The sequence below is a fragment of the Xenia sp. Carnegie-2017 genome, unplaced genomic scaffold (assembly GCF_021976095.1).
Source record: "Xenia sp. Carnegie-2017 unplaced genomic scaffold, XeniaSp_v1 HiC_scaffold_16, whole genome shotgun sequence".
Classification (NCBI taxonomy): domain Eukaryota; kingdom Metazoa; phylum Cnidaria; class Anthozoa; order Malacalcyonacea; family Xeniidae; genus Xenia; species Xenia sp. Carnegie-2017.
The window spans coordinates 2,168,189-2,193,385 of record NW_025813469.1 but is presented as its reverse complement, the minus strand read 5'-3'; the positions used below and the strand labels follow the sequence as shown (position 1 = coordinate 2,193,385).

Genomic DNA, 25,197 nt, shown 5'->3' with positions numbered 1-25,197 from the left:
TAAACATTAAACCAGTGATTAAACTATGAATGTTTTATGAATGTTTTATGCAGTGCGGTGTTTGAAATTAAATGAAGATATGATCTTCGCACTTTGCTGATCATATCTTCATTTGATTAAACTATCTCCAAAAAATATGTCCAATAAATCCAATGCATTTTTTACTTGTCAGCGGTCATTAATGGAGAATCTGAGAGTATGCGCAAGCGCCACGTTAGCAACTGCGGTAACGGTCAACAAACAGTTATGACGCAGAAAAAGGAAGGACGTGGCACACATACTTTACATATTTTCTATGTCTTGTGACTGTCACATGAGGCTATTATTTATCATAGGCTAATCGGCAAGAAAAAGCTTTCTATTGCCTTTTCATCGTTTTACATCTATAAATATTTTACGATTCAGCGAAATGAATTTAACGACACTGATCGCCCTCATCTTCGCTTGCCTCACTGCTGTAAACGCGGCGTCGCTTTCGGCATTCGACAAGGATCTACAATGGTCAGCATGGAAGACGTATCACAGGAAGATCTATAAAGACGATTTCGAAGAAAGCTTTCGACATTCGATATGGTTGTATAATCTCAAGGTACTTCAAATCATTTAGCAAATGATTTGAATCGCTTCAATTTCGAATCGCTTCAATTTTAAACGTGTCTTTGTTGTATACGTTTTAAATCATATATTGGTGTACGTGTGTGATGCAATTAATACAATATGATAAAATATTTCGTTGAATTATAACAAATTGTATCATGTCCAATTTACCTTATTGTGGTGTGGGGCAGATAAATAAGCTATTTTCTATAATATAATGAAATTAAAATAAAATCTCGCAACGGGGGGGGGGATTAGTGAGGGGGTTGACAAGAGCTGATGCAATTTTCAAACTCGTCACTGCTAAAAAAATTTAGAAAATTGAAGAGCACAACAAGGTCAGATCATTTAAACTTGCCATTAATCATTTGGGAGATTATACAACTCTGGAATACAGGCATTTGCTATTGGGATCAGTATATAATCCTTATATGAAACGAACTGGTTCGACCTTCCTACCGCCATCCAATGTCAAGCTGAATGCTACAGTTGACTGGAGACAACATGGATATGTCACTCCAGTGAAGAACCAAGGTCAGTATAGAACAACGTAATTGTATTGTATATCACTTGGAGTATGAAAACCAGATAATGATGCAAGATTTTTACATGATGTATGATAGGTCAATGTGGCTCCTGCTGGGCATTTAGCACTACTGGCTCGCTTGAAGGCCAACACTTCAAGAAGACTGGAGAATTAGTTTCACTTAGTGAACAAAATCTTGTTGATTGTTCATCAAGCTATGGAAACAATGGTTGCGATGGAGGTCTTATGGACAATGCCTTTAACTACATCAAGGCAAACGGGGGCATTGATACTGAAGCTAGTTATCCGTACACGGCAAAGGATGGAAATTGTAAATTTAGTGAGAGCGATGTTGGTGCTACTTGCACTGGTAGGTATAAAATGTATGGTACCTTAACATTTTATGATTTTTTAAAAATCAGCCTTTTGCAAACATGGGTGCTCGTTGGTCAAATAAAGAAGCCATGTTTTTATAAAGAAGCTGTGTTTTCATAACTCTATAAAATAATGGAATTTTAGTTTTGCAAAAGCATTACAGGTTGCATAGTTTGTGGGGTGAATTTTAAAGGCAAAAATGTAAACAGCATGTCTATTAGCATGTCAATTAACATTTAAAATCAATAAATTAATCTTTTTCACAATGTTTTTTTTTAAAAGGCTATCTTTTAAATGAAATGGAAAACATATTTACTTGTTTCCATTGAGTTACAGAATAAAACAAGAATAATATTTCTTAAATATTACATTTTATGTATCACTATTTTCAGGCCATGTAGATGTAACAAAAGATTCGGAAAAAGATTTGAAGAGTGCTGTTGCAACAGTTGGCCCTGTATCAGTTGCTATTGATGCCAGCCACTTCTCTTTCCAATTCTATCATAGTGGTGTATATGATGAACCATTTTGCAGTTCAACGAAGTTGGACCATGGGGATTGGTGGTTGGTTATGGTGAATACAATAGTAAAGACTATTGGCTTGTCAAGAATAGTTGGGGGGCTCAATGGGGTCTTCAAGGATATATTCGAATGACGAGGAACTCTGACAATCAGTGTGGAATTGCTACAGCTGCAAGCTATCCTCTTGTTTGAATTTTTTTGTATTGAATTATTTAAACAATTATCAACCTCGTCAAGTTGAGCGTATCATTGTACCACATTCATCCACATTTTTACTCCCTTTGTGTAATGCAACTCATTTTTGGGTATTTTTCTTTTGTGATAAGGAAACTTCTTAATCTTTACTGCAAAAATTTTTTTTCTAAACTATATTGGTTTTTTATTTGTTATGTTCTTTGCATGTATAATAACTGTACCAGAGCTAGACAGTCTATTTCTTCTAGAAGTAAAAGTTTGGGCTGGCATTGCCATTGATGATGAATGATCATTGAATAGTTCAATGTGAATGATATGACAAGTCGCTTTTCACTTCAAAAAAATTGCTGTCTAGATAATCTAGTTCCATTTTTAGTCAATCTTATCTAAATTCAGTAAATTGTAAAAATTGACATGAGCTGTGGTGAAGCATGGCAATGATGTGAAATTTTTATTGAAAATATCAAACAATTGTAAGATTTAAAAATCCTTTTTCCGTTCACATGATCGATGTTTTATTCAAAATAATGCTGAAACTGCACTTATAGATAGGAAATGATGAAACTGCGCTTATAGCGGAGTGAAAGAAGCAATCACATGAAGTGAGGGTCAATATTAATAACAATACACTGGAATAACATTGGACGGAATTCTTTGAAGAAAAGATGAGCCAAGGGGGGGTATGGTTGAAAGTATCAAATTGAGAAATTGCCGTGTTTCGTACATGGAAGTGAAGAGCAAGTACGTATGTAAACATGTCATGCTCCAATTTTAAACAACAGGATTAGACCAACTTTACTGTAAAATGAACGGTAGCTTCAGCGAAGGTCGATATTTTGCAAGTCCATCCAATTTCACGTCGTCCTTTCAAATAATCGAACGTTCGACGGCTAATGGCCGTTCGACTGGGAGAGAAAGTGTAACCTCAAGCATTAGTAGATTTGAAAGTTGTATTTTGGGAAGACAGGTCGTCGAACCGCAGAAGAAGCATACGGTAGGGATGAAGATACAAACATCGAATTCTAGGCCATGAACAATCGAAATGCCGTTTGAATTTTTTTGAATGAGTGATGAGTCAAGGTTATTATTCCTGTATAGTTGTACAAAATCGAAGTAGACGGTGGTTTTCAAAAGTGGTACATTTATCGGCGTTATCGAGATTTTGTGCTTCTCAATAAGAAGGTATTTGCGTTCGTTGAATTTTATAATAGCATAATTGGCGTGTATATTTTATTATTTTTAGACTGTAAGATCACGTACTACCGTGAAATTGGCACCACATTGGGCACCACATTCAACACAACATTCATCACAACATTCATCACCACATTCAACTAAAATTTATCATTCAAAATGATAAATCAAAAAATCGTCTTTAAAACACGTTTTCCATCAAATACAACAGTAAAAAATAATTCTTAACTGTTTATTACTATTTTACAGTCCTTAAACATCACAAAAAATGTATAAAAGTCAAGAAATTGAAGAAAACACTAAGATTTATATTACAGTGTACTTTCCATTTCTCTTAAATAGCCTATAATTTAAAAACTACACGGTAGAATTTTTTTAAACTTGGCCAGAATATAGATAATTATATTGTCTAAAATATATCCAAAATCTGGAGGTGGCACAAAAAAATAAATGATAGAAAATCATCGACAAAGTCGGATGACACGAATGCGCGTAATATAATCTTATATATTTAAGTTAAGAATTCCGGTTCTTTAACAAACAAAGCCTTATAAATAGAAAACTACACGGTAGAATTTTTTTAAACTTGGCCATATTGTAGATATTCTTATTGTCTATGACATATCCAAAATCTGGAGGTGGCACAAAAAATAAAGGAATAATATTCCTTGAGAATGTACTCTGGTATTAACCGTGAAGTTGCCACCACATTCGACAAACAGCTCTATAGCTAAAAACTACACGGTAGAATTTTTAAACTTGGCCATATTGTAGATATTCTTATTGTCTATGACATATCAAAATCTGGAGGTGGCACAAAAAATAAATGATAGAAAATCATCGACAAAGTCGGATGACACGAATGCATGTAATATGATCTTATATAATTACGTTTAGAATTCCGGTTCTAAAACAAACAAAGCCTTATAAATAAAAACTACACGGTAGAATTTTTTAAACTTGGCCAGAATATAGATAATTATATTGTCTAAAATATATCCAAAATCTGGAGGTGGCACAAAAAAATAAATGATAGAAAATCATCGACAAAGTCGGATGACACGAATGCGCGTAATATAATCTTATATAATTAAGTTAAGAATTCCGGTTCTTTAACAAACAAAGCCTTATAAATAAAAAACTACACGGTAGAAATTTTTTAAACTTGGCCATATTGTAGATATTCTCATTGTCTAAAACATATCCAAAATCTGGAGGTGGCACAAAAAAATAAATGAAAGAAAATCATCGATAAAGTCGGATGACACGAATGCGCGTAATATAATCTTATATATTTAAGTTAAGAATTCCGGTTCTTTAACAAACAAAGCCTTATAAATAAAAAACTACACGGTAGAAATTTTTTAAACTTGGCCATATTGTAGATATTCTTATTGTCTATAATATATCCAAAATCTGGAGGTGGCACAAAAAATAAAAGAAATAATATTCCTTGAGAATGTACTCTGGTATAAACCGTGAAGTTGGCACACATTCGACAAACAGCTCTATAGCTAAAACTACACGGTAGAATTTTTTAAACTTGGCCAGAATATAGATAATTATATTGTCTAAAATATATCAAAATCTGGAGGTGGCACAAAAATAAATGATAGAAAATCATCGACAAAGTCGGATGACACGAATGCGCGTAATATAATCTTATTATTAACTTCCTATATCCATGTAATTTTTCAAAGAAAGGCCTATAAATAAAAAACTACACGGTAGAAATTTTTTAAACTTGGCCAGAATATAGATAATTATATTATCTAAAATATATCCAAAATCTGGAGAGTGCACAAAAAAATAAGTTGTAGAAAATCATCGACAAAGTCGGATGACACGAATGCATGTAATATGATCTTATATAATTACGACTTTGTCGTAATTACGACTGTGTCATCCGACTTTATCGATGATTTTCTATCATTGATATATTTTGAACAATGAACTATCTACAATATGGCCAAGTTTAAAATTTCTGATAATTTTATTTATAAGGCTTTGTTGTTAAAACCGGAATTCTTGGCAATATATAGATTATATTGCGCGCATTCGTGTCATCCGAATCGATGTTTTCTGTCATACATTATAATTATATTTGTTACAATTATCTCCGTTCTAGTTTGAAAATTCTAACGGTACAACTATAAACTGTTGTCGATGTTCTCAACTTCACGGTACCAAGTACATTCTCAAGGAATATTATTTCTTTTATTTTCTTATTACACATATCTGGCTATAAAATTTCTACATTTTTTATGGGCTGTTTGTTAAAGAACCGGAATCTTAACTTAAATATAAGATTATATTACGCATTCGTGTCATCCGACTTTATCGATGATTTTCTATCATTTCTTTTTGTGCCACCTCCAGTTTTGGATATGTTTTAGACAATATTATCTATGGCCAAGTTTAAAAATTTCTACCGTAATTTTTTATTTATAAGGCTTTGTTTGTTAAAGAACCGAATTAAATATATAAGATTATACGCGCATTCGTCATCCACAATCGATGATTTGTCATTTATTGCCACCTCCAATTTTATATTTTGACAATATAATTATCTATATTCTTTTAAAAAATTCTACCGTGTAGTTTTTATTTACGAGCCTTTGTTTGAAAATTACATGGATATGGGAGTTAATTATAAGATTATATTGCGCATTACGTGATCATCCGACTGTCGATGATTTTCTATCATTTATTTTTTGTGCCTCAGATTTTGGATATTTTGAACAATATAATATCTATATTCTGGCCAAGTTTAAAAATTCTACCGTGTAGTTTTATTTATAGGCTTTGTTTGTTTTAGAACCGGATTCTAAACGTAATTATATAAGATCATATTACATGCATTCGTGTCATCCGACTTTGTCGATGATTTTCTATCATTTATTTTTTGTGCCACCTCCAGATTTTGGATATGTTATAGACAATAAAATATCTACAATATGGCCAAGTTTAAAAATTCTACCGTGTAGTTTTTTTATACCTTTGTTTGCAAAATTACCTGGACATAGGAAGTTAATTATTAAATATTATATTACGCGTATTCGTGTCATCCGACTTTGTCGATGATTTTCTATCATTTACCTCCAGATTTTGGATATCATGACAATAAGAATATCTACAATATGGCCAAGTTTAAAAATTCTAGTTTTATTTATAGGTCTTTGTTTGTTAAAGAACCGGAATTCTTAACTTATTTATGCAATATTATATTACGCGCATTTGAGTCATCCAACTTTGCCGATGTTTTTCTATCATTTATATTTTGTGCACTTTCAAATTTTGGATATATTTTAGACAATATAAAATTCTATAATATACTTGAGTTTAAAAATTCTACCGTGTAGTTTTTAGCTATAGAGCTGTTTGTCGAATGTGGTGCCAACTTCACGGTTTATTCTCAAGGAATACTATTCCTTTTATATTTTGTGCACTCTCAGATTTTGGATATGTTATAGACAATAAAAATATCTACAATATGGAAGTTTAAAAATTCTACCGTGTAGTTTTTTATTTATAAGGCTTTGTTTGTTAAAGAACCGGAATTCTTAACTTAAATATATAAGATTATATTACGCGCATTCGTGTCATCCGACTTTGTCGATGATTTTCTATCATTTATTTTTGTGCCACCTCAGATTTTGGATATATTTTAGACAATATAATTATCTATATTCTGGCCAAGTTTAAAAATTCTACCGTGTAGTTTTTATTTATAAGGCTTTGTTTGTTTTAGAACCGGAATTCTAAACGTAATTATATAAGATCATATTACATGCATTCGTGTCATCCGACTTTGTCGATGATTTTCTATCATTTATTTTTTTGTGCCACCTCCAGATTTTGGATATGTTATAGACAATAAAAATATCTACAATATGGCCAAGTTTAAAAAAATTCTACCGTGTAGTTTTTTATTTATAGGCCTTTGTTTGCAAAGTTACCTGGACATAGGAAGTTAATTATTAAATATTATATTACGCGTATTCGTGTCATCCGACTTTGTCGATGATTTTCTATCATTTATTTTTTTGTGCCACCTCCAGATTTTGGATATATTTTAGACAATATAATTATCTATATTCTGGCCAAGTTTAAAAAAATTCTACCGTGTAGTTTTTTAGCTATAGAGCTGTTTGTCGAATGTGGTGCCAACTTCACGGTTTATACCAGAGTACATTCTCAAGGAATATTATTTCTTTTATTTTCTTGTGCCACCTCCAGATTTTGGATATATTTTAGACAATGAGAATATCTACAATATGGCCAAGTTTCAAAAATTTCTACCGCGTAGTTTTTTATTTATAAGGCTTTGTTTGTTAAAGAACCGGAATTCTTAACTTAAATATATAAGATTATATTACGCGCATTCGTGTCATCCGACTTTGTCGATGATTTTCTATCATTTATTTTTTGTGCCACCTCCAGATTTTGGATATATTTTAGACAATATAATTATCTATATTCTGGCCAAGTTTAAAAAAATTCTACCGTGTAGTTTTTATTTATAGGCCTTTGTTTGAAAATTACATGGATATAGGAAGTTAATTATATAAGATTATATTACGCGCATTCGTGTCATCCGACTTTGTCGATGATTTTCTACAACTTATTTTTTTGTGCCACCTCCAGATTTTGGATATATTTTAGATAATATAATTATCTATATTCTGGCCAAGTTTAAAAAATTTCTACCGTGTAGTTTTTTATTTATAGGCCTTTCTTTGAAAAATTACATGGATATAGGAAGTTAATTATATAAGATTATATTACGCGCATTCGTGTCATCCGACTTTGTCGATGATTTTCTATCATTTATTTTTTTGTGCCACCTCCAGATTTTGGATATACTTTAGACAATATAATTATCTATATTCTGGCCAAGTTTAAAAAAATTCTACCGTGTAGTTTTTTATTTATAAGGCTTTGTTTGTTTTAGAACCGGAATTCTAAACGTAATTATATAAGATCATATTACATGCATTCGTGTCATCCGACTTTGTCGATGATTTTCTATCATTTATTTTTTTGTGCCACCTCCAGATTTTGGATATGTCATAGACAATAAGAATATCTACAATATGGCCAAGTTTAAAAATATTCTACCGTGTAGTTTTTTAGCTATAGAGCTGTTTGTCGAATGTGGTGCCAACTTCACGGTTAATACCAGAGTACATTCTCAAGGAATATTATTCCTTTTATTTTTTTGTGCCACCTCCAGATTTTGGATATGTCATAGACAATAAGAATATCTACAATATGGCCAAGTTTAAAAAATTTCTACCGTGTAGTTTTCTATTTATAAGGCTTTGTTTGTTAAAGAGCCGGAATTCTTAACTTAAATATATAAGATTATATTACGCGCATTCGTGTCATCCGACTTTGTCGATGATTTTCTATCATTTATTTTTTTGTGCCACCTCCAGATTTTGGATATATTTTAGACAATATAATTATCTATATTCTGGCCAAGTTTAAAAAAATTCTACCGTGTAGTTTTTAAATTATAGGCTATTTAAGAGAAATGGAAAGTACACTGTAATATAAATCTTAGTGTTTTCTTCAATTTCTTGACTTTTATACATTTTTTGTGATGTTTATGGACTGTAAAATAGTAATAAACAGTTAAGAATTATTTTTACTGTTGTATTTGATGGAAAACGTGTTTTAAAGACGATTTTTTGATTTATCATTTTGAATGATAAATTTTAGTTGAATGTGGTGATGAATGTTGTGATGAATGTTGTGTTGAATGTGGTGCCCAATGTGGTGCCAATTTCACGGTAGTAGATCACGTTGTTATCTCGTGACTGAGAGTATACATTGATTTTTTGGGGGTACAAAACTTCGCATACCTAGGTTCGACATTTGATCTAGCTCGTTATGTGGCTTGAACTATATCAATGTGTCTATATCTCTATTTTGTAATAAGATTTTACTCAATTTCAATTGGCAATCATGTGATTAAATTTGTTGAGTAATTTGTTGAGTAATTAGTCTGTGAATTTGTTATTATATAATTTATGGCAAGCGCCATTTCTGGTGAAATAGCCTGAAGCTTTGATTGGCTCAGAACTTTTTATAAACAGAAGAAGCCATGTACAAATGTGGATTGAAGACAACCCAATTTTCTTGCTAATTGATTTTTTTACTGATTTGCAAAATAGTGATAAAGAGAAAAGACGGAAAGTTTCATTTCATGTCAAAAAAATAGAATGGGTTAACATTTATTAATCTTGCTTGCTCAGTGTTTATATTCCTCAAGAATAGCTTTGTTGATAAAAGCCTAGTAGTATATCATGGCAATAAGCTTACATACTAGCATCATGGTCATTTCCTTCAAAACTATGATGTCATCATCACCATAGTTACCTATTTTGACGCAAGTTTGTATGCAAATTTTGTCTCTACTTTTTAGCTGAGAAAACTGTTTCCAAACTTCCTACTTACTCTCCCATCAAAAAGAATGATTGGGAACAATTTCAATAAAGGTAAGATGACCCTTCATTTCCTCCACACAATTCATCACCAAAGACAATTGAATATAATTTCATGTTTATTTCATAATCATTGACAGAGGATTCCCATTTCCCATTCATGTTTTTTGTAGACTTTATAAGGAGGAGACAGGAAGGACTTGACGAGTTTGTACGAAATATTTTACACCACCATGAATTATGTCAAAGGTTGCAAAGCTTTTTTGTTGTTTCTTCAAGTCCTTAGTCATTGATTATGGTAGTTATGATTTGAATGGAATTTAAGTTTGACAATTTTTGTCAACTGAATTAATGGCAATGAAGTTCAATCATGTAGACAATTATCATTTGACTACTCAAATTTGTTCACTACCCATGAAAACAACTGCTTCAACAAAATGCATGTTTTAATTTGACATTAATATTTTTCTTGTTAAAAAATAATATATTGCTTTTTTGGGGGGGGGGGGTGGGAGTGCATTATAGGGCTGATGTTGCTGAGTGCATTACCACACTAGTAAAAATTAAGGCTGCACCCAACTCCCCCCCATACTCCAGCATTTCCAATGCTCCTGACCAATTTATTTTATTTTTAGTGACCCTGTTTTGCAATTCTTCCGTTTTGAAAATCCTCCGCTGCCAATGGAGAGCCTGGATGCTTGTCAGAAATACTGTGAAGACTTGGAACAGACAGTAGTTGAGCAGAAACACAGAATTCGTGATCTTGAGGACGAGATAAATACCTTGACAAATGACTTGGATAAAAGTTTTCATCATCAGAAAGAAGCACAAGGACTTGCCACACATTTTGAGTCGCAATATTCAACGCAAGGAAGTCAGTTGCAGGTAAGGGCAATGTACTACTTAGGTTTTGTAGCCAATAAAGGAGAACTCTAAACCACTGACATTGGTTATTGAACATTTTCGTGACATTCACGTCACTTTCTTCCATAAATGAACAATTTACAGGAATTGAATGTCAAATTAAACATGGCTCATCAGCATGAACTGGAAGCAAGGCAGGAGGTGGAAAACTTAAAACACGAAATGCAAACGGAGCGTACTCGTGTTCGAGAAGCGCGTGATATTGAAAAACACAAGCAAGAACAGTTGTTAGAAGAGAAATGGTCAGAGTTTCGTAGCGTTACTGGAGATGTAAATAAGCAACTCGACAACCTGATGACGTCATTCAGTCGATTGTCTAATGTTAGTGTCAGTTACGCCGGGGAAAGTTTTGGTATGAATTCAACCATCGAATGAGTCGGGAAGCTATAACTTAAATCATAAATACTAGCTTTCTTAATTACGGACAATCATTTTTGTTGTCACAGAACAAGTTAAAAACAATTCGTTTCAAAAAGCTTACGATATTTTTTATCATCACGTTTATCATGAAAAATTACACGTTTATTGGGCAAACAAAGTTTTAGCTTTTATACCACTTTCTTAAAACGGAAGTACGATTATATAATCTCACGTGTAACAAACCTTACATCAGCTTATGTTACTCGGCTTTTGACGAGTAACACCAGACTTTTTGATATATTTGAGTTACGATATTTTTCTGTAAGGCCATACAACTGTTGTATAACAAAATAACAGTAGTTTTTGCTGCACGGCATTTGTCATTTATCGTTGCCATATTGAAATTTATAGTGTCATTTTTTACATAGAGTGTTTATAGTATATGCTATTTTTAATATTATACTATCTTTATACTACATAAAAGATAAAAGTTTCTCCGGATTTTAAATGATTTTTATTGAGCTTTCGACTCTTTTATGTATTAAATGCCTGGATTACCAATTTTTAAACTTATCTTTATACTCTATAATAGTGTTTATATTTCACGCTACTGCATAAATCATTACTATAGCAGCTAGGTGTTGTACATAGCAGCATAGAAATAGCATTATATCGTTACTCTATACTGAGTGCTTATATTCCTAGAGTTTAAACCTGCTGAAACGATGGCGAAACACACAGAAAATTTGAAGAAGGTATATCTTCTGACATATCTGCAGTTATACTGGTGTATTTTTCGTTGTTGTGGGCAGCATTTAAAGTTTTTCGTTTACAGGCAATCGAGGTTACCAGAAAGCAACAGGAAGATATTTATAAGAAAATGATGAAGGTTTGTTTACGTAATTAATAAGCATGATTATATTTTGATGCGTTTAGTGTCAGGTAATATTCTAGGGTATTTTTGTGAGACGGGGGGCTGTAGTGCCAGCGACGCCGGAACAACGCTAATTTGGGGGAATGCACGTTATACTTTATTACTTTCTATTGAAGTCAATTGTGATTAGGAATTATAACTTATGAATACATGAATATCAGCCACCCCCCATTAGCGATGTTCCCGCGTCACTGGGTGCAGGTTTTGGTTATGCGTAGACGACTATGCAACCACTATTGTGAGAGCTATTACCAAACCTTGACTCATTCTACTGCAACCATGTGCAGTATGTTAGTCTCACATATGTACTACTATGTACCACCATGTACAGTATGTTAGACTCACATATGTACTACTATGTACCACCATGTACAGTATGTTAGACTCACATTTGAGCTACTATACGTATTTGATGTTATCTTACCTTATGATTTTACATAAATTTGTGTTTTCGGCAATAATTGCTTTCCAGCCCACTTTAGTCCTTCAAAACACCGATCTTCTATAGGACTAGCGATAAATTGCCCAGACTCATGCATTTGTTGATGGAGACACTGATGGATATGGATGTTGCATGATAATATATTTAGATGTATAATAAAGAAGTGCAAGACCTCAAAGCCGAACTCGCTCGAGAGGATTTCATAGCTCTGGTAATCTTTACCATAGGAACAAATCTATGAATTTTGTGAGTGATATTCAATTCGTCCGAATGTACTTTCTCTGAAATAGACACGGACCCAAGATACTGAAACTCTTAGAGCAGAAGTAAAAGAAATACAATTTAGGCACACAAAGGACATGATGGTTTGTAGCGCAAGTCTCACTCTGGTTGTAGGACCACGATAAACATATGATAAATTTGTGAATTTTTTTTTAAACCATCTTCCAGCAAAAAGACGAAATGATTTACGAACTGCAGCGGCAGCTTTCAATATCACAATCCAACTCTATCACAGTTGAACAGGTCGGTTGCTTTATTTTGGTTATGACGTGATTGTGTAACGTAATTTTGGACTATAATATAGTTGTGGTTAGTTGAAATTTTTGTCATATTTACGTAAGACTGACGAATGTGTCTATGAGCATAATGAAAGTTCTCTTTGTTTGCCTTCTTGATAAGTCAGAACGCATGTTCCAGTATCATTTTGCTATTTTTGAAGAAATACTTTTATGCGCTTGTACTGGGAGTGAAGCTGAACATGGCGATTTGTGGCTTTACAATGGATAAATTTAACTGGATGACACCTCAGGTAAATATTTTCTACGTTAAAATTATCTCATTGGAATTATTTGACCGTTTTTTTATGTTGCATGTGCTTTTATTTTGATGCTCAAAGTTTGAACGTCAGGGGCTCTGGAAACAAGTTAAAAGGTGTCTAACTCACTGGCTCCACTGCGTTCCTTTATAAATGTGTCACTATACCACGTACGTGTTGACAGTGTTGCTCTTGTTCTCTGTACATCCGGACATCTGCTATCTCCGGAGCCCTTGGTGGACGTTGTTCGCAATTTTAGCGATATTTGACGTGCTTCATTGATTGTAAATATAATTCTTATTATTTAGAGCTTATACAATCGTGCCAAAGCAAGTGGTGTTGACATTGAAAGTTGGCCAAGATGGGTTTCCCAAGAAATTGCATCTTTTTCCACCCCTTCTTAGGAAATTAGGAATTGGACAAAATGGAAATAGACTCCGATTGTAAATTCTATAAATTTTATGAAGTAACGCCTTGCTTCAGTTGAATCACCGCTGAAATGTACTCACGGCGCAAGAAAAATTGGCGGGAATTTATTCACAAACTATGTACATGGCTGTCTTCAGGTGGGGAAGAAAAGCACTAAATTCACAAAAACTAGGCAAATACACCCAGGAAATCCATTTAAAAATTCGCAGTAGTCATGGAAAGGGTAAGTAGCTCGTTCATGTGAAGTTTTTTTCACGTTTTTGCAGTTTTACTGACAATAATTTTGAATTTTACCGTCGAAAAAAACAAACTATGCCAGGAGAATACGTATTTAGCTTTTCGAAAAAGTATTTTGTTTATCAAATGCAATTCGCTTCAAATCATTTCGTAATGACCAGAATACAACAAAAACAAAGGTGTGTAGTTTATGGTGGTAATGTAGTTATTGTAAGCTATAAATATAAGTAATATAATATTTTAACTTATTTAAAAGTTGTCAATGTTTTAAAGACTAGTGACTCCTGGATTGTTGAATTTGTTTGTGTGCAGTACTTTTTAGTATCTTTATGATTCTTGTACTGATTTTATTCAAAAGATTTTTCAAAAAAAGTTAACATTAGTACAGTATGGAATTTCAACAATTTGTTTCTTGCCTAATACTAAGTCAAATAACTTGAGAGGCTTTTTATCAATGTTAGCAAGTTGACCTCTGTTCAACTTGTGAGGTCTTTAAAAGAAGTAGAAGTTTCCAATATTTGTTTCACATGTTACAACACCAATAATTTTCACCTAAAAATATGACTTCAGGGTGATTTTGTAATTTATCCTGAACATATGGCATTTCTATAGTAAGGATATTTCAATATGAAACTTTAAGAATAAGTTGATATTTTACAAATGGTAAATAAATTAATAGTTTTACAAATAATTTAACGTAGCTATTCTGAAGATAATGAATACAATCAAACAGGAAAAGAAATACTATTTATAATTTTTGTGAATATATATGCCAAATTACAATTAGTAAAATTATTTAAGTTTGCAAAACTGTCTTACTTTAAGAGACAATTTCATCAAAATTGTTAATTTCTTGTCTTCAAAAGAGGAAGAAGTTGTATTTATATTTTATCTTTCAACATGCCATCCTTGGGTTTTGTTTGAAGCATGGCATAAAAGAGGGCATATATGGCCAAGAGAGAAACAAGAATAATCATACAGTACAACAATACCGTCTAGACAAAACAAAAGATTAAATTTTGTTGAATCTCTGTTGTGACCTTTGCTGTGCTGTTTCATTTAATTACAGTTAGTCAAACATACATGAAAATGCTTATACAAAAAATGCTACATATGGGCGCTGTTGCAATGGAAGAGGTAATTCTGACCTTAATAGAAGGTCAAATGTGATATAACCTCAACATAACTGTTAGGTTTTTCTTTTGATTGTAATTGGCTAAATTGTGTGACAGATTACACAACATTGGAGGAACTTGTGTGGTGTTACCTGCAAGTAGCTGCTTTCCGTTGAACGTGATTGTGCACGATTCTTTTCAGCTATCGTATGCTTTTTGCTCCTACCTTTGAACTCCTGTTTTCCTATTAGTGTGAAAAAAGTTGTTTGTGAAAATAATTCATTGTCTTAAGCATTTGACGGCTGCACGTTTTAAATTGGTGCCAGATAATTTACTTTGAAGCATAAAAATTATGAATGTACCGAGTTGCTTTCTATATTTGTCAATATTTGTGTGGCCATAGCTGTTCTCTTTTCGTCCCATTATCAAAGGCACGTAGCCAATGATGATGTTATTGTTTGTCGACATGTTTCCGAATAAGCTCCGAGGAAATGCAAACATTTTGTGAAGGATCCGATATAATGTCGAAGGAAGTGGAAAGTTTGGCTGCTCCAGAAACGGAAAGTGGCTTCAAGAGATAGAAAATTAGAAAAAGCAACAACACGGAAATAAAAGAAATTAAACTGTAGTAATGAAAGCTGAATAGAACCTAAAAATATATTACTTGGTGGAAATTTGTATTGTCGACGAACCATCACAATACTCATGGTCCTCGAGGTGTGTCTTAGTGTACGGTGTGCCTCTACTATATAGAAGGATATGATGTTCCGATGTTCGGCGTAAGCTGGAACGCCTATTCATTTCTGACAATTTATTGTTGGTAAGCTTTTGTTGCCTTTCATTCTTGGCAAGCCTGTGTTGTCTTGCATTATTGTGGAAGTTTACCAAGTATGAAGTGCTTTATGTTTTTTTTAGGAGGCCCGTTTCTAAATTTGATGGATAGGACAGAAATACAAGGTCTTTGTGAATCATTAAGAGTCATTGTAAAAAATCGTGAGATCGATAACTTTGACCGTGCAGCTCAAATTCTACTGCAGTTGAATGAAGCTTTTCCTGATTTGATTTTCTTTGAATACATCGGAAATATGCTCATTGACATACTCGTTACAGTAAGTGTCTTTTACTTACCTGATGCTCTGCTTCTGCTGCTCAGAGTTTATTTATATATATATATATATATATATATATATATATATATATATATATATATATATATATATATATATATATATATATATGTATATATAATACAAAGTGCATAACAATGTGCCCTCTCGGCTATCACCATAGTAAAATAGTGACTTCAGCACTTGGGACACAGGATGTGTGGTTACCCATTGTATGGATTATTTTGTAGAGTCTCCAGAGTGCTCAAACCTATAAAGATGAGCTTTGCATAGCGCGAAAGTGTTGAATGTCTCATTAAGAGACTTTACACAATCCTAGAGTGCTTAAACTGTGCATGCGTAGTTGTGAAACACTTCTTATAAAATAACATTTGTATAATGCATGCTCAAATTGCTCAATGCAAGTGAGCACTCTAGGATTGTATGCTCAAATTGCTCAATGCAAGTGTTTCGATTAGGCCATCAAATTTCAGAAATGTAAATTGCAGTTGTTAGAATTTTTAAGAATTTAGAAAATGTCTAAGAATCAAGAATTAGAATTTAGAACATGTCTGAGAATGAAGACAAGTTTTTTTTATTTTATGAAACAATTAATGGTTTTCGCATGTTTGGATGGTTCAATCCAGTGAATGTTGCTCAAGTCAATTAAAGTAATGCATATCACTTGCTTTGGCTTGTGTTTCACATTCTTATTTTCTTGCTTTATTCCCACATGTTTGGAATATGCCATCCAAAAATACAAACCATTAAGCAATTATTAAGTAGCATTAAAATGCCTTTCAGGACTTAATAAGTGTTATTGTTATTTTGCTCTACTAACTTTTTGCTACTGCTCAATTTTATACTGTGTGAATTTCAAATATTTTCTTAAAAATTGTTTAATGCAAATAAATATAAGTAGTCAATATCAGAGTGGAGTATATATTTCCAAATGAATTAATTATGATTATAAAAATGTTTCCTAAATGTTTTTAGAACAATAAATTTTTCAACTGTATGTATATGTTATTGTTCATATTAGGCTTGAGCAGTATTTGATCGAAATCGTAACTGAAAACCAACAAGAAAAATTAAAAAAAAGGAAAACTGGTTTTTATCTATAAGTAAATAACACACCAATATTATGTGTGACATGGATTAACAAAAAAAAGGCATTTAAAAACCCATAGTTAAAATAAGATGCAAATAAGATAGCTGAGTGTTGCCATATGCATAAGCCAAATTTCCTGAAAGTTTATTAGCTTAAACAACATATGCTTTGTTTTATTTTCAAGTGCATGCTTCTTGGTAACACAATTTTCATTCTAAAAATGTTTATTATTTGCAACAATTTTATTCACAGATGAACCATTGGAAACCCACCTACCTATTTCCAAGGTTTTTGCACATCTATTTGCATGCTTATCAATGTAGCAACGTTTTCCTAACTGTGCAGTTTTCATACACTCTGTACAGTTAAATATCTATTAATATAAATCAATTATCATTATTATTATTGAACTATATATTGTTATACATAATTATTATTTGTATGATAATTATTTTTGTTATTTTACTCTTAAACCTAAAGAATTATGTATCTTTATCTTTCTTTATAGAAAGTGTACATGAAGCTTGAACATTTTGTTAAAAACAATTCTTACTTTGATGATAAGGAAATTATTGAATTACTATGTATTCCTTGTGATACAAATGACATTGTAAGTGAAGCTTAAAGCCTGTTTTCCACTGGCCACGTATCGTAACGTATCGTAGCAAAACGTAACATGGCGCATGCGTGCTTGGGCCTACTGACCATCAAATTCACGAGCACGCATGCGCCTTGTTACGTTTTGCTACGATACGTTATGATAGGTGGCTAGTGGAAAACAGGCTTAATAGAAAGGTTTTATGTTTTCCAAAAACCCATGTTGACTACACTTTGATTATTTTTTTATATGGATCAGAGGAATGTTAAAGACAGGAACTGGCTCATAAAAAAGTATGATGAGATTGCAAAAAAGTTGCTTCTGCTTTTTGGTGGTGATACTAGGAATTTTGTGATGTCATGTGTCAACTTGAAAGAATGTAGCTATTTTTGGGAAAGTCTCCGTGCCAAATGTGATTTTTATGTTGAAAAGGTGAAGAAGAAGGTGAGGACTAAGGGGTTAATACAGTAAGAATCCAATTTACTCTTTTTTACATGAATTAGCAACATCTGTAATGCAATGCATCATCAGCAAACTGAGCAACAAAAAGTAATTAGTTTGATTTAAAGAAGGCTTCTCTAAGTCATGACCTATAGTTCTTCCAACCTTTGATATTTGTTTTACAAGGTGCTACCAAACCCCAAGGAACAGTTAAAAAGCGTAAATAATGTAGAAGTGATAGATAAATCAAAATTTGCAAAGCATAGCCATTTGTATGCAGCTTGCAAAAACCAGGTCATGACGTCCAATGATAAAAGACCAAATGACATTCAAATCAGTAAAGTGATTGAGATCATAGAAATAGACAGCCCTCACAAGGAAGCCTCTTTGAAGAAGCAAACTATAGAAAAGAAGGCCACAAATAAGGAAATATTAGCAAACGCTAAAATTATGGACGTGTTGCAAGAAAAGGAAATAAAAAATAACCCAAAGAAACAGTTAGAACGCATAAAAAATGTAGAAGTGACGATATTGACTCCGGACAAATCAACAGTTGCGAAGCATGGCTCTTTGTATCCTGCTTGCAAGGATCGTTTGCACAACCAGGTCATGACGTCAAATGATATAATATTTAATGACATTCAAATAAGTAAAGTAATTAAGAATATAAAGATAGACAGCCCTAATGAGAAAGAAACAAGTTTAGAGAAACCAGCTACAGAACAAAAGGCCAGGAATAACGAAATGTTGGCAAGCAATAAAATTATGCAAGTGTTGGAAGAAAAGGAAGAGAAAAAAGAATCAGATACCTCTTCAGATACAGAAGGACGCGAATCTCCGAGTATTTTTGCTTTTCCATTTATTAATACATGTGGGAATGAAAATCTCGAGATGAAAAAGGGAACTTCTAAACAGTACCTTGCCAAACGTTCAGGGTCACTCTTTCCCATTATTACTGATTTAACTTACAGGAAACCCATGGGTCAGCGTGATCATTTCGCTGACTTTCCACTTTTGGGAAATGTTCCCATCAAAGATCCTTCTGGCTACAGGTTTCCCCCTGCCCTGCATAATAATGAAAATAAAGAAGAGGCTATTGTTTGCGAGGTATCGCGTCACAAAGATGATGAAGCATACGATAAAGACGATTTATGTCATAGTGATGATATTTCCCATGCCAATTCTGACGTTAACGACGCTAAAACTACAACAGATATGCTGAGACAAGAGTACCTTGATGTTTGTGCTTTAGCAAGTAATAATGAGAAAGGGGACTGTGAAGATCAAGTTTGCGTCTTGCAAGAAGCCAAAACTATTTCGCATGATGAAGAGTATGTTGCTGAAACACAACCCTCAAAGGATAATGAGTTTTCTTGCCTAACAAACGCAACTGTTACGAAATTTCCAATTATTCACGATAATTCTCGAAAAGAAAAACTACTGGATCATTTGCCTAATAAAGATAAAGAATGTAATTCTCATCATGTACCTTGCATCAAAAAAGCTATCACAGGTTCACATGATCAGGAGTATATTGCTGAAACTAAGCCATTAGAAAATTTTAATTTGCCAGTTGTCACCAACTTTCAAATTAAGGATAACGCCCGAGAAGAACAACCAAGACCTCTTTTGCCTAATAAACATAATAATGTTAATTCTAATGGTGTGGATTGTGTCCAAAAAGCTACATCAAGCTTGCATGATCAGGAGTATGTTGCTGAAACTCCACCTTTACAAGATGATTATTTCTCATCTCTACCAAATTCAGTTGTCACCAAGCCTTCAATTATCCACGATAAATGCAGAAAAGAACAACCAACAGCTCGTTTGCCTAATAAAGATATTGGAGGGTTCAATGATGAATTCTGGGTAAAAAAGACTAGCACAAGTTTGTATGATGATGAGTGTGTTCCTGAAACTCAACTCTTAGAAGGTGATGATTTGCCTTCTTTGCCCAATTCAACCGTTCCCAAATTTCCAAGTATCCACGAGAATTGTGTAAAAGGACAATCAAGAGCTCATTTTTCTAAAAAAGACATTGGAGAGTTCAACGATGAAGCCTGGATAAAAAAAGTCAGCGCAAGTTTGCCCAATCAGGAATATGTTGCTGAAACACAATGTTCTGAAGAAAATGATTTGACTTCCTTGTCTGATTCAACTGTCACCAAATTTCCAACAATCCACGACAACTCTAGAAAAGAATATCAAAAAGCTTTTTTGTCTGATAAAGATAAAGAAGGGAATTCCGATTATGTGAAAAAAGTTACTGCAAGTTTTTATGATGATGAGTGTGTTCCTGAAACTGAACTCTTAGAAGATGATAATTTTCCTTCTTTGCCTAATTCAACTGTTCCCAAATTTCCAATTATCAACGATGAATATGGAAAGAAGCAGCCAAGAGCTCATTTACCTTATAAAGATGTAGACATGTTCAACAATGAAGCCTGGGTAAAAAAAGCTGGCACAAGTTTGCCCAATGAGGAATATGTTGCTGAAACACAATGTTATGAAGAAAATGATTCGACTTCCCTGTCTGATTTTGCTCTCACCAAATTTCCAACAATCCACGATAACTCTAGAAAAGAATATCAAAAAGCATTTTTGCCTGATAAAGATAGAGAAAGGAATTCTGGTTATGTGAAAAAAGCTACTGCAAGTTTTTATGATGAAGAGTGTGTTTCTGAAACTCAACTCTTACAAGATGATGATTTGCCTTCTTTGCCCAATTCAACTGTTCTCAAATCTTCAATTATCTCCGATGAATGTGAAAAGGGGCAGCCAAGAGCTCATTTGCCTAACAAAGACGTAGACGTGTTCATCACGTCTACATTAAGTTTGTCCGATCAGGAATATGTTGCTGAAACACAATGCTCAGAAGAAAATGATTCGGTTTCCTTGTCTAATTCAGCTGTCACAGAACTTCCAACAATCAACGACAAATCTAGAAAAGAATATCAAAAAGCTTCTTTGTCTGATAAAGATAAAGAAGGAAATTCTGGCAATGGAGCTTTTGTGAAAAAAGCTACCTCAAGTTTGTATGTTGAAGAATGTATTGCTGAAACTCAACTCTTGAAAGAGGACGATGATGATTTGCCTTCTTTGTGCAATTCAATTATCACCCAATTACCAACAATCGATGACAATTGTAGAAAAGAACACCCAAAAGCTCCCTTACCTAACAAAGATACAGAAGGGAATTCTGGCGATCTCGTTTGTGACAAGCAAGCTATCCCAAGCTCTCATGATCAGGAGCATGTTGCTGAAACCCAAACCTCAGAAGATAATGATTTGCCTTCTTTGACCAATTCAGCAGTTAGTAAATTTCGAATTATTCACGATAATTATGGAAAAGAACAATTAAAAGCTCATTTGCCAGATGAAAAAAGAGACTCTAAAGATGCTCCTTGTGTCGTAAAAAATTCTGCAAATTTGGATTATCAGGAGTATGTTGTGGAAACTGCAGTTGCTCCAAATTTCCCAATAATTTTGGAGAACTCTAGGAGTGATACAATTAGTGCTTGCTCTTTTTCAGACAAGTGTAGAGTATCAAAAATTGACGAAGAGCAAAATGCTCTTGTCATTAATGTTCCTGAAGGTGATAAGGTTGAAGAAGGAAAAAGCTTGAAGTCATCTTCTCGCGCTGAGAATTCTTGTAGGAACGATCAGGGAATCAAATTAAACTGTTCTGAGGTAGAGATAAATTTCAATTCGTCTGACACAGAAAGGAGCAACGAAACATTCAGTCGAAGCCAAGTTATTAACTTTTTGATTGATTGTATGGAAAACAGTAATGATGAGAATAATAGCTTTCATATTGACCAGAAGTTCTCCTACGGAAGAGCGTCAACAGAGAGAGAACCGCGAAAAGATTTTGCGGTTGGAGGTAATGACAAATTAAAAAAAAATAAAATGGACGTTGAGAATTTAGTCAAAGACAAAACTTCCGTGAAAAAGAAAGATGTGGACGAGCGAATTAGAAGCGCTAGTGCATGTTTTTTGAAAAATAACAACACTAATGTGATAGAAACCATGACTGAGGCCATATCAGAAGATGTGAAAACATCTGTTGAATTGTGTTCACGTGATGTGAATCGTACAAGTATGAAACTTGATAGTAATGGACAAAATGCATCAAGTGATGCGTTTACTGCAGGTGATAAAAAAACACTACTAAATCAAAACAAACTTACTAATGAAAAGGGCACGTCAACGCGGTCGCTACCTATAAATGCTTATTTCGACCAGGTGCAACCTGGAAATATTGCAAGCCTTAAACCAGTAACAACTCATTTGAAAAAAAGTGATAACTCTTCAATCGGTTTTAATGAAATTGATAAAAATCGCTTACATCACAAGAGTTTCGAAGAAATTAACAGTAACTTGAAACATGCTTTTGAGACAATCTCACGCGATGTGGAAAAAACGGAGCCGCGAAGTACATCACTGCACTTATTAATTAATTGCGATGAAGATTCGGTTTGTGTTATGAATGAAATCCCCTTGTTTGACAAATGCACCAATAAGCTTAGTTATTTAAAAAAGCATGGCTGCAATGGCGTAAATCTAAGTGAAAAGTTTTTGCTTGATAAACCTGATGGTCCTTTTCATTGGTTGCCAAAAGTTCAAAATACAGAGAAAAAAGTTTTTATGAATGCTGCTCATATTGGCTGCAGAAAAGAGAACCCTATTAGTTTTGCAAAGGAGGCTCGGGGCTACCTACGAAATGTTAATTCACATGCAATTCGTGGAAAACAGTCTCTGCTTGCCGAAAATCTGAGAAACAACGCAATGAATCGAGTTGTAGCAAATTATTCTTCGTCTGTGAAATCTGACCACTTATATACGTGTGATAAAGTTATACGACAGATTGATTTCAACATGTATCATTCAGAAAATACTTCGTACAAAACTTTGGAGAGAAACCTGAAAAAGCCGAGTGATAAAAAGAATATCTTAAAACCTAAAATACTTACCAAAGATGGATATTATGATGAGAAGTTGCCACCTAATAAATGGAACTGTACGGTTGGTTGTTCTTCACAAGCAAAGTCAGAGGAACCTCGTTGTGATTCAAAAAAAGTTGGACAACTTTCTCAATCAAATAGAGATCTCATATATTCAAAATCTACGAGTATGTTAAATGGATTTCAGATGAAATCGTCATTGGATAAATCATTTGGTGAAGGATCGATATTGTCAAATTTAGCCAGTCGCGGTTCTCCAACTTCTTTCCACGGAAAACAGTTCAAAGCACTACGTAATGAGAATAAATTTGATAAAAATTGTTCTAGCAGTGAAAAAAAGTCGATGGTTTTTTGTAAAGGAAATATTGTGAATTCTAATGAGGGTTCGTATCATACAAAAGTGGAAAGAAAGCACGAATTTCAAAATGATGGGACTCCCGAAAAAAAGATCTGTTTGCAGTCGAGATATAAAAATGTTAAAATTAAAAGTGAAAGTTCAAACTCAGTTAATTATAAGAAGTTTGGGACCGAGAAAGCAAGTTCATCGTTATCGGAAAGTTCAAGCAAAAAGAATGCATTGCCAAGCCTTTTAAAAGTAAAAAATGAGAGTGAATCCAAGAAGGCTACCCAAGGGCAGTTAGCAGAACCATGTCGTTCGAAGATTGAAGGGTTTCATAAACAAAACTCCGGTGAACAAAGATACCAGGTTTGGAAGCGCCAATATTTCCACGGTAGTTTGTTTACATCGAGCCATAAAACGCTTGAAAGCAACAAAAAATCATTGTCAAACAATAATTTGCAGACAATGGAACAAAGTTTTTCCGGAGAAAATGAGAGAACGAATTTGAGCAGCTCATTGTATTCAAAACGTCCACTCTTCACCTTAGTAAAGGGCTATGATACACATGTAAAACGTCGCAAAATATTAAAGAATGCAACTAGTTATGAATGTAAGCGCTCACGGTCGCAAGCTCCTAAGAATTTGTTACGGAGCAAAAGAAGTAAAGCCGAGCTGAAAAAATTGTGTAATTTACAAGCTGTTGTACGTATTGTTAAACTGTGAGGTATCTTTTTTTATGAAACATGACGGCTGATTTCAGATTTTTTTGGAAAATATGGCATTTAAGCTGACTGTTAAAACTGGTCTTTTAGCTTAAACATGGTGAATTTTGTTTTAAAACAACGAATTCGAGTGTTAACAACAAAACCGTCGAATACAGAGAGCTTCGCAGCCTATTGGCAAGATGGTGTGAGTGAGTTAAAGTTTGATGGGGAGTCGTCAATTTTGTCAACTTTTAATCTATTCACGTACGTTACACTTGGTTTAGCAACTAAACATGCGAAATTCTTAACTTTATAGATTAAATAGAACTTTATTGCAAAAACTGATTCTTAGCCCTGTTAAAATAGATTGATGACTATTTGCCTTTATTGCTTTTATAAGTTCACTAGCTAACCAGTTTGAAGAATTTCTTCATTGATATATTAGCTACTATACCAGATTTTGTGGTAAAACATTTCAAGAGATTGCAAAATAATTTTTGTAGGCTGCTTTCAATTATTGTCGGTGTCATTGCTAAATATTTGTGTTCGACCGCTGATAAAACAATGAATATTGTGTTTTGAGATTGTCTGACTGGTCACATTCTCACGTGAAAGGTGGCTTACTCTGAATTTTTTATTAGTTTCTTTACCAAGTCTTTTATTTCAACATTGTCACTTCGCAACGTTTTGTCGAGAAGGTTTTGTTTTCATCTATCATAGTTTATACTCTGTGTTCGAAGTCTTCAGTTTTCACTTTCATTGTTGAAGGCAAAATATTGAAATTATATACGTAGCACATTTTTTACATTTATTT

General features: G+C 33.4%; 4 protein-coding genes and 2 long non-coding RNA genes across 6 annotated transcripts; 3 read left to right on the top strand and 3 right to left on the bottom strand.

Moving 5' to 3' along the window:
- The first annotated feature begins 287 nt into the window (after nt 1-287).
- LOC124436940 (procathepsin L-like) lies at nt 288-2,717 on the top strand. Its single transcript, XM_046986931.1, is given in 5 exon segments — nt 288-589; nt 915-1,131; nt 1,221-1,493; nt 1,891-2,052; nt 2,055-2,717. Coding segments are annotated over 5 exon segments (990 nt in total). The 5' UTR covers nt 288-409; the 3' UTR covers nt 2,213-2,717.
- Nucleotides 2,718-2,796: 79 nt separating this feature from the next.
- Nucleotides 2,797-15,043, top strand: LOC124436939 (spindle pole body component 110-like). The gene is made up of 13 exons (XM_046986930.1): nt 2,797-3,209; nt 3,314-3,397; nt 9,843-9,915; nt 10,035-10,110; nt 10,497-10,746; nt 10,870-11,137; nt 11,851-11,900; nt 11,981-12,034; nt 12,670-12,732; nt 12,812-12,886; nt 12,972-13,046; nt 13,243-13,332; nt 13,647-15,043. Exons 1-13 carry the CDS (start codon nt 3,021-3,023, stop codon nt 13,740-13,742), a joined length of 1,443 nt encoding a protein of 480 aa, XP_046842886.1. The 5' UTR covers nt 2,797-3,020; the 3' UTR covers nt 13,743-15,043.
- On the bottom strand, nt 8,592-17,060 carry LOC124436945. Its single transcript, XR_006945549.1, has 3 exons — nt 16,991-17,060; nt 15,911-15,912; nt 8,592-8,602 (listed from the first exon to the last, which is right to left on the bottom strand). It is a non-coding gene; the product is annotated as an uncharacterized LOC124436945 (long non-coding RNA).
- LOC124436941 (triple QxxK/R motif-containing protein-like) lies at nt 14,735-15,591 on the bottom strand. Its single transcript, XM_046986932.1, has 3 exons — nt 15,482-15,591; nt 15,272-15,363; nt 14,735-14,999 (listed from the first exon to the last, which is right to left on the bottom strand). The coding sequence occupies exons 1-3, from the start codon at nt 15,585-15,587 to the stop codon at nt 14,886-14,888; spliced, it is 312 nt and encodes a 103-aa protein (XP_046842888.1). The 5' UTR covers nt 15,588-15,591; the 3' UTR covers nt 14,735-14,885.
- LOC124436934 lies at nt 15,572-24,997 on the top strand. The gene is made up of 5 exons (XM_046986908.1): nt 15,572-15,939; nt 16,035-16,228; nt 17,845-17,946; nt 18,193-18,378; nt 18,562-24,997. Exons 2-5 carry the CDS (start codon nt 16,055-16,057, stop codon nt 24,400-24,402), a joined length of 6,303 nt encoding a protein of 2,100 aa, XP_046842864.1. The 5' UTR covers nt 15,572-15,939; nt 16,035-16,054; the 3' UTR covers nt 24,403-24,997.
- On the bottom strand, nt 17,114-17,703 carry LOC124436942. Its single transcript, XR_006945547.1, has 2 exons — nt 17,613-17,703; nt 17,114-17,296 (listed from the first exon to the last, which is right to left on the bottom strand). It is a non-coding gene; the product is annotated as an uncharacterized LOC124436942 (long non-coding RNA).
- Nucleotides 24,998-25,197: the final 200 nt, after the last annotated feature.